Genomic DNA, 10,071 nt, shown 5'->3' with positions numbered 1-10,071 from the left:
GTTTTCCTTATTTGAGGAGGGTCCGGATGCTTGTTTGTTCTCCTCCTCTGTTTGCTCGGTTGTCTGGATTTTCTCTGTGTAAAAGTTGTCGAGTGTTAAAGACTTTTCTTGTTGTTAATCTTTCTCTTCTGAACTTCCTGAGACTGGGTAGCCATCGTTAGCCCAGCAGCTTCTCAGGTTTATCCTCTCGCTCAGGGTCTGTCCGCAGTCAAGCCCCCTGGTGGACCCCCTTGCTTGATTGTCTGCCGGAGGTTTCTTTACAAGTCTCAGGGCTCTGCTTCCACAGTCGTATACCTGTCTGCACTGGTTCCCCACTCAGGGTTTCAGAGCTTTAGCTTGTGGCCGTGTCTGCCTCCACCCATGGCTGCGCTCTGAGCCTGTGCTCTGCATCCTGAGTCCGCTCTTGGTGTCCTGCTCCCGTGCTCAAATTTTGTGTGCGTTCGTTAGCTTTTTGGGGTCCTAAATCTTGCTGCTCTCAGGAACAGGCCCGGGAGCTGCCAATGACTCGATGGGTGCCCCAAACTTGCTCTATTTCTTTTTAGCTGGCTTCGGCGCTATAGGTGTCGTGTGTGGAGGGCGTGGGGATGGGATGGTTGCTCAGCCCACTATTTAGTGAGAGCTGTTTCACCCCTTTATAGCATGGAAATTCCTCGATTCCACGTACCTTCCACGCTGTGCCCTGTTGTGGGGTTCCTCCGTTCGTTTGGACTTGTTTTTATGTCCCCTTGAGGAGTTTTGTGTGTTTCAGTCAGGAGAGGTTAAGAGCTGCTTCTTACTCTGCCGCCATCTTAACCTGGAACCCATATTCTTAATAAACAGTCTTTATTGAGTATTTTCCTGTGGGTACTTAAGCCAAACTCTTTTGAGTGGTTAGGTACCTCTTATTTAGAAAATTCTGCAAGCTGCCAGAGCTTGATGCAATAAGCTTAATGTCACACTACATGCAAAAAGAAATGATGATTATCAGGGGCTCTTAACCTTGGTTTCATAAACATTTTTTTTTATAATTTGATAACTATTTCAATAAATTTGATTTCTTTTGGAATGCTGTGCATTTTATTTAATGCATTTAAAAACATTATTCTAAGGAGGGATCTATAGGCTATACTAGACTTGCCCAAAGCATCCATAACTTAAAAAAGATGAGTGTCTGATTTATGAGTCACTCTGACTTGGACTGATTTTATTTCTTCTATGACAAATGATGAATATTTCTGTTGCCTTGTTTTTGTCTTTTGCTTGATAATAATTAAAATTAACATTACTTAATATTATTTGATATTAACATTAAATATTAATATTAATTGACTAGAGGCATTGAATAAAGTTATCTATGCTATATCACTAAACCATGTAGGGGAGTTTGTAAGCTCAGTCTAGGTAAAGTGGCTGAGTTTCTAGGGTGGCTTTGCTTTGTCAATTGAACATGCTTAAAGGAAGCCATCTCTGCTAGACCACTCACTATAGATGCAAAGCATCCTCACTCTTCCATCCTTCTTAGGAAGCTATTTTCATTTGAAGTGCTATAAGCTGTCTACAAAATTGACAAAGTACCTAAGTTTCAGTCCCAATCCATAGACTTTATGAGCAAATGATTTATCTTACAAAAGTAACAGAAAGCAGGTTTAGAGATAATTTGTTCTATTGGTCCTGCATGTTTCTACGATGTTTATGAAAATCTAACACTAGACATTCCATTTAACTTCTCTAAAAGTTCCCTTTAATCTTATTTGTACATTAAGAGAAATAAAACAAACAGCTCAGAGTTTTGTTGGCCGGCATGTTTTATTTATATTTTAAAGACTCAAATGTAAATGTGAGAACATAGGAAAAGACAAAATTCCAGATCCCCCTCTCCCACACAGTGGAATCAGGGACATGTGGAAGCATGGAGGTAAAGTGCACCCATAAGACAATTGTTTCCCTCCTGGAGAGGAGAAAAAGGAGGGAAGAACAATATCATTATTTCTCCACAGGTGATACAAGATTCAGTAGAGCAAATCTCATCAAATTCATAGGTCATACTTAGACTATTCCTTGGTTAGGATCTCTCCTGGTTGACTTGACCCCCTGCAGTTTGTGATGGTTCTTCTCAGATTCCACTCCCAGTTGTTCTTTTTGAGCATCTTTCTGTTTGCTTTGGGCTTTCTTCTCCTTACAAGTTCCTTCAGCGCAAAGGTCAAGGTCATGGGTAGATTTAGGAAGCCAGTTAATTCAATGAGTCAGTCAACAGGCATCTATTAAGCACTTGCTATGTGATCCCTTTTTCTGCTCCAGAGTACCAGCCCATGGTGGGCAGGGTAAAAATTGGGCTACATCTTTTTCCTGGACTGTTGTTGTATAATTCTAAAAAATTCCCTACTTTCCATCTTAGTATCAGTTCTAAGGCAGAAGAGTGGCAGTGGGATAGGTAATTGGGATTAAGTGACTTGTCCAGGTCACACAACAAGGAAGTGTCTTGAGGTTAGATTTGAACCCATGTCCTCCTGACTCCAGACCTGATGCTCTATCAACTGTGCTAACTACTGCAAATACTGTATAATTTTGATATATGTATAGTAGGATACTTTGCTGGAGGAGAGCCTTTAGAGTGATTCTTTGTAGTATAGTGGGATCTTCTATTTTCTATATATTTCAGTCAATTATATGATGGAATCTATAATTTATTAAGAAATGGAACTTGTAAAAAAATCAGTCTATTATCTTTTTATAGCTTTATCAAGGAAGCCTCAATCTATGTATATATATATATGTAAAATATCTATATTTATCTCTCTCTATATATATAGATATATAATTCTCTTGGTTGCATTTTTATAGTAATAATTTTATCCCACAACTTCATTATCCTTTTTCTGATACCTTTTAAAATTAGTACCTTAATGCCCTCAAAATTATGCTGCCAACAATAAAGAAATGTGCTTATACTTGGTATAATTCAGTTTTTTTGTTCCATTTTTGTGAAATGTAATTTCTTCTTCTTCAAAAGGCACATTTGGGACTGTGGTATGAAGAGTGCAGAAATGGTGGTACTTCTTATTTAACTTTGAAGAGTTGGCTATGGAAATCCTTAAGGTTTCTGTGTTTGGGTATTCTTTGTCATCCAGCACCCAGTTTCATCCTTATATGTTCTGGAGAATTTCGCTATATTTTCTTCACACTTCTTTTCCCTTTCAATGTTTGTCTCTGTTTAATGAGGAGATGCTATTTATAAATAATCATCTTTGTCCCTACATCATTAAAAGGAGTTTGTATTCTTAAAGAACTATTGTTCTAGATTACCATCTTTCTTCTTGGCACTTAGATAGTGTTTATTGGCTTTGGCCATCTTTAGGTTCTCCTGTTCTAGTGACCAAGGCAATTCATAAATATCAATTAAACATTTGTTTGGAATGAAATTGCTATTACCAACGTTAATGAGTTTTTCTCCATGCATTTACCATTTTTAGAATCAATAACTTGTCTAAATAGATCAGGTTGGCATTGTTTTTATTTTGTGTCATATATTTCTCATTTTCATCCTCTCTTCTAATTTCGTATTTATCTTTATCTTAGCTCTTAGAAGTTAATGCTCTGCATGTAGATGTAGGAGATTTGAGAGTGATTTTTAAAATATTCATATTTCTTATTGAATAAAGCAGTTTGAAGCTTATCAGGCACTGTCCAAGAAAACAGTCTAAAAATCTGTTATGAACTTTTTAACCTTGGGCTAACAGCCAAATATTCTGTACAAGGAAAATATAAAATATTTTATAGTTTTAATTCTATAGCCAATTTTTACTGGCAACCTGTACATTTTTTTTAAAAAATAACAAAATGAATATTAATTTAAAAAATCAAAGGAAACAATATTTTAAGCAACAAAACCCGGAAGAGGGGGAGCTTATTTAGTACATTTAAAATTGAAATACAACCTAATGAAAACAAAGAATTGCATAGCACTAAGGACTTCACTTTCAGCAAAACAAAGAAAAGAGAAGATGTTTGGTATTGATAGGAGCCATCTATTCAATAGTTAGTCATCTGATATTATGTACATATTTTATATATACTGTATTTCATTTAAAGTCATGTTCTCCAAGCTCAGTTTCTCAAAACTGGATGGTTTGTTGTTGATGATTTTTTTCTTCCTTTTTATTGTTTTGTTTTAAAGTCTAAATAATTTTCCAAGTGGTCCTTTCACAAATATTTATCATGATCAGAGCAATATAAGATGACCAAATATGTCATGAAAATTTATTTTTTTTTACCTTTGAACATATGATAATGCCAAATTTACCAGTTCATATTCTTACCCCCCTGAAGGGAACCCATCAGCCAACTTTCTATTTAGATTTCTATTTTTGTTTCCTTTTTGGTTTTGTTATTGTGAGAATGTCAAGATTGATCAAATTCAAATCTTTAAGTAGTACCTCTTGTAATGCACAAACAAGGAGCTTAGATTTGGAGTACAAACAGTTAATGTTTAAATAGGTTTGAAAATTGTGTATTTCATTTCCCTCTACCCTATTGCTTACCATTCTAACTGCAAGCAGAAGGCAGCGATACAAGACTTGAGAACTATCTTGTATTTGGGGGGGTTTCATGGATAGTCATGGCCAAAAAAAAAAAAAAAATCATTGAGTTATTGGCCTCCTGGTGAAGAGCCTCACCACAATTAGCTATCTAGGTCCATGGAAAGAAGTCTGTTCCCAGAACCATATCTGAAGCTTCTATATGAAAACCTAACATAACTCCTGCTTTGCTAGTATAGCTTTTGAGAATTTAGGTTCACGCATATGCCCAACATGGAGTATGTAGATAGGACTTGTAGGGGTACAGATGGTTGCATATGTTATAACTTTGCGAAGCAGAAGATTATAATATAAGGAATATTTATACTGCTTCCCAAATGGCTAAAATGGTAAATCTGGTATGAAGTCATGAATATATAATTCTAACCAAGAATGTTAATCAAATATTACATTTAGCATGATATACAAAGAAATAGGAATATCCTAATATGGGACAATTCCTATTGAATTATCTTTTAAAGGAATAACTAAGATCAAGAGTTATAGGTAAAATTATAAATCCAGTAAAAAAATTAGTGAGCTTAGTACATAGGGTGCTAGGCTTGGAGGTAGGAAAACTTGGGTTAAATGTCAGTTCTCAAATGTTCTAGCTGTATAACAATACACAAACCACTATATCACTTTAAACATCAGTTTCCTAATCTGTAAAATGAGGGTCACAAGATTCTCAAATGATGGCCTTCTGTAGTTCTAAATTTATTATTTTATATAACCCAAAAGTGCCTTTAAAAGAATGAAAGATAATCCTTTACAAATGGTCTACTTTCAGTGTTAAATGCTTATGACTTAGGAAGATGGTAATAACATGTTATATTATACTTTAGCTATAATTAACCTGGCTATTATAATAATTTGAACATTTTATTTCTCATAACATTCTTGTCACAAAACTTATATCACTATGTTATCTACTGTTAAAATGGGCTGTGTTTTAAATACAAATGTTAGGCATTGAGACTAACAAGATACAATATGTGGTATGGAAATCATTGGTGTTTATATAAAATCTCATCTATTAAACTTCAAGTTCTAACTTAAATTCTGCTCCTCTGACTACTATAGCTAGTAGGTACCCACAGAAGCAGGTACTCTATTTCACCTAAAGTTTATACAATAACTATTGATTTGGCTGATTATGGTCAACCACCTATCTTTTCATACCAACTAGATGCTAAGTTTTTGGAGAGCAGGTACTATATTTCTTATGTTTCATAGCATCTAATACAATTACACTATATACACAGTATGGCCTTGATAGATGATTTATTTTCTGTGCTAGAATGACTATATATAAAATATTATGCTCAATCATTCAGTTTCCTATGTGTTAATTCCATCATGATCTCATCAATCATCTAGAGTTGCTAGATCTTTTCAATTCAAAGATGGTCTGAAAGTTTTGGCACTTCAACAATTAAAAATCTTAATTAAAACTAACAAGAGTTATCAAAAAGGGATCATCCATGGGGGCAGCTGGGTAGCTCAGTGGATTGAGAGCCAGGCCTAGAGACGGGAAGTCCTAGGTTCAAATCCGGCTTCAGACACTTCCCAGCTGTGTGTCCCTGGGCAAGTCACTTGACCCCCATTGCCTACCCTTACCACTCTTGCACCTATAAGTCAATACACAGAAGTTAAGGGTTTAAAATTAAAAAAAAAGGGGGGTGCAGCTGGGTAGCTCAGTGGATTGAGAGCCATGCCTAGAGACAGGAGGTCCTAGGTTCAAATCCAGCCTCAGACACTTCCCAGCTGTGTGACCCTGGGCAAGTCACTTGACCCCCATTGCCTACCCTTACCACTCTTCCACCTATAAGTCAATACACAGAAGTTAAGGGTTTAAAATTAAAAAAACAAACAAACAAACAAAAAAAAAATAAGACAGATCCGTTTCTTCAGGACCAGAGGTATTTAGGATCACTCCCTAGCCCTACTCCAACTTTGTTGCCTCTAGTTTGGGCTTTTATGGTCTGAATTTATTGGAATAGGATGATTGACTGATTTAATAGAGTTATTCAGGAATTGTCTATATGTAGTCTACACTCTTGTTTGATTGATTCATTAAATGAGAAGTCTAGGTGGTCCTAATCTTACCTATATAATATAAAAAAAATTTTGCTTTAAAATGAGAAATATAATACTTTTCTCTTAAAATTAAGTACATTTCTTCCTTATTAAATAATGGAGTTTCTTCAAAAAGATAAGGACATGAATTACTACATTTCAATAATGTATTTGGGATATGTTTTAGGGAAATACAAATCTAAAATATATGGAATACGCTTCTATTTTCAAAGTACATATGTTTTTATTTCAAGGCTTGCCACAGTGCACAATGACTTCGTTGTACTTTACCTATATTAAGAAAGCAAGCTGATAATATTTACCTTCAGCATTAACAACCATTGTTCCAATAACTCCTTTATGGTTTTGAATTCTCTTTAGAGTTTCCTCAACTTCTGCCTGTAAGAGATGAAACACATACCGTAGAAAAATTAACTAAAATAACTTTTTGTCATACATTAAAATCTTAATGAATAGAACAGAATTCTTTGGAATATATACATTCTCCTTTCCCCCATATCCAAATAATAAGTTCTTTGTCAAGAAATCCAAGCCCTAAATCTGGATTCAATATTTTTTCACTTAGTGATTCAGATGAGATTTACAGTCTTACAGCATGTCTTTGCTAAATACAGGTGGTAGTTCACATTATGAAGTGGCATTTCAGGCATAAAAGAAAACATTATAATAAGCAATGATTGCTTGCATTTGTACATTCTGACAAAATTTACATAGAGCTTTCACATATGCCAATATGTTAGAAATATTCAAACACCAAGACACATTTTGAAGTAAGCTTCAAGTTTGTAACATATAGTCTACTGTGGATTTCACCTTTCAAAAGGTAGAGAAAATGTATCTTCTAACTAAACATTTTTTGCAGCTGAATACTGGACTTATTTGAAAAGTATTAATTTGCATGGAGGTATAGCATAATTTTTTTTTTTTGTAAAAGAGTACTGAAGGGTTGGCATACAAAATTTGTCATTAAAAACACAACTTTCTGTCATTGAAAGGCAAGATATTTGGCCTCTTCCTTAGTAGAATTCTATCCTATGATACTGTATAGTTTGCCATTTCAAGATGCCCCTCTGGACAACAGAGAGAAGCATTATACCATAGAATCCTATAAAATGTGTGTTATTCTAAGGCAGAAAAAAATTCATTCTTCTGTTTAACCTTACTCAGCATTAGCTTCTCATCTGTTCAGTGGAGACACAATTATGATTTGTTCCACAAAAAGCTGCATAGTAATTCCCCCCAGGACTAAACTGAAAAGTATTTAATAATAAATCATACAGTGATAAGTATGGAGGAGAAAAGAGGGAGAAGAGGGAAAGGAAGAAGAAAGTAGTGATAGAAGAGACAGAGACAGATATACAGAGAGGCAGATAAATGCAAAAATCTGAGGCAGGCATACAGGAACAGATAGACACAGAAAGACAAGAGAGCTAGAGACAGACAGAAAGAGAAGAGACAGAGGTAGAGAGAAAGAAAGAGAAGAGGCAGAGACAGAAAGAAAGACAGATATACTGGGGAACAGAGCAGAAATCAAAGACAGAAATACAAAGAGCCAGAAACAGAAAGCCAAGAGAGACAGACAGTCTGAGAGAAAGATAAGAGAAAAAGAGAGACAGACAGATAAACAGAGAGACAGTGACTGAAAAAGAAAGAAAGGAGACAGGGAGAAAGGCGAAAAGACCAGGATAGGGAAAGAGATAGATATACAGAAAGATAAAAAGACAAGATAGGGAGTGAGAGAAAGGGAAGGGACAGAAAAAGAGAGAGAGAGAGATACAGAGAGAGGGAAAAAGAGAGACAGAGATAGTCAGAAACAGAGCGGGAGGGGCAGGACAGAGACACCTTGGTTTTGACCTAGGTTCAAATTCTTGCTCTGCTACTTATTATAAGTTAAAGGACCAAAAGAAAATCTCTCCCTCTTTCTGGGCTTCCACTTTCTGTACGGTAAAATAAGAGAGCTCTGACAATAAAAGATGCCCTGTTTCTAGGAGTCCTGGGAAGGAAGAATGCTTCTGTGGGGGGTTTTGGAGTTGCTAGGTAGCGGAGAGGAAGGAGGGGAGAGGGGAACCCGATTATGTATTCCTCTATCAGCCCTCATTCTCGAACACCCTTTCCCCATCTACTGTCGGATCCAGCGTCCGCTTATTCCATTCCCCAGCTCAAGTTGTCTGAACACGGTCCTAGGGCCGCTACAGCTCCTGTTGACCCAGAAGAGCATTCCGGGGAAATGGGGAGAAAAGAGTCTCTTTCCACACCGCCTCACCGCCCCTCGCGCCTCAATATCCCTGTCTCTCTACATTCTCCTCGGCCCGAAGTGGGCAGGCTGGGACTATTTAACTAAGCAGATAAACTGCGAATTTACCATAGCCGGCAGCCAGGCTGGAAACCAGTTCAGATGCTTCCACCTTCAGTGTGTCAACTCAAGACGGTTGCTAGGAGACGATGAAAGGAAGTGACGACAGAGGCGTCAGTCGAGTGGGGCGGAGTCTGAGTCCAGTCGGTTCCACCCCTTTCCCCTTTCCGTTATGGGGCCTTCGGGAAACAGTTTGGTTTGGGACAGTCAGGGAAGGATGGAGATGGGGCACGGTCCGGGCTGTTGGTGCGGCATCGCCGCCCTGACGGGCTGGCCCTTTCTGCTCGCTCAGGTCGATCCAAAACGCCTACGACGGTTGGTGTTAAATGTAGTGGTCTCCGGTTGCTAGGAGACAGTGGGAGGAAGTAACTGCAGGACAGGAAGCTGGGGCGGTGTTACTGGTTGGCCAGTTGCCCCGCATTGAAGGTCCTACTTAACTGCTTTCTCTGTGCAATTTGAGTTCAGGTGTCCCAGGAAATAGAAACCAGGAGAAAAAGTAACAGACTCTATTAAGAGACAAAGGTCGAGAAATAAAAGGAAAAGATTTTTTTTTTTTTTCAAAAAAAGTGTTATTAAGCCCCTATTGTGTGTCCGCCACTGTGCTTAGCGCTGGGAAGCAAAGAAAGACTAAGAGGGCCCTTGCCCTGGAGCAGCTTACAGTCTAATGGGAGAAACATTTACAAATGACCATGAACTAAAATAAGTAATCAGCGGAGAGAAGGGACCAAGATGGACAGGGATCAGCCCTAGGGACCTCTTTGCAGAATAATATGTAGACATTAGCTGTGAAACTTTGGCAAAGTCAACGTCTGCCTCAGTTTCCTCATCTGTAAAATTGGGATGATAATGACGCCTCTAAAGAGCCTATGAGGTTAAGATTGGCATCTTAATACATTGAATAAAATACACAAGATTAGAAAGGAAACCAATTAAATCATTGAAATCTATAAAACTATAAATTTGTAGGGGTGTGTGAGTGCTTTCTTATTTTGAGAATGGAGTTTATATGTTACCCACATGTCTGCCTAAATGTGGCTCTTAAGAAGGCAATAATAAATATCTCAA

General features: G+C 37.3%; 1 protein-coding gene across 1 annotated transcript in view; it reads right to left on the bottom strand.

The window, feature by feature from the left end:
* Positions 1-9,080, bottom strand: part of DYNLRB2 (dynein light chain roadblock-type 2) — a 39,632-nt gene extending 30,552 nt beyond the window's left edge. The window contains exons 1-2 of the mRNA XM_044660618.1: positions 9,016-9,080; positions 6,956-7,031 (exon numbers count right to left, since the gene is read on the bottom strand). Of these exons, the coding sequence (XP_044516553.1) occupies positions 6,956-7,031; positions 9,016-9,018 (79 nt within the window). The 5' untranslated portion in view covers positions 9,019-9,080. The remainder of the gene's footprint in view (positions 1-6,955; positions 7,032-9,015) is intronic.
* Positions 9,081-10,071: the final 991 nt, after the last annotated feature.

Source organism: Gracilinanus agilis, chromosome 2 (assembly GCF_016433145.1).
Source record: "Gracilinanus agilis isolate LMUSP501 chromosome 2, AgileGrace, whole genome shotgun sequence".
Lineage (NCBI taxonomy): Eukaryota > Metazoa > Chordata > Mammalia > Didelphimorphia > Didelphidae > Gracilinanus > Gracilinanus agilis.
Note: the sequence above shows the minus strand (reverse complement) of the source record. Positions and strands in the feature narration are given on the sequence as shown.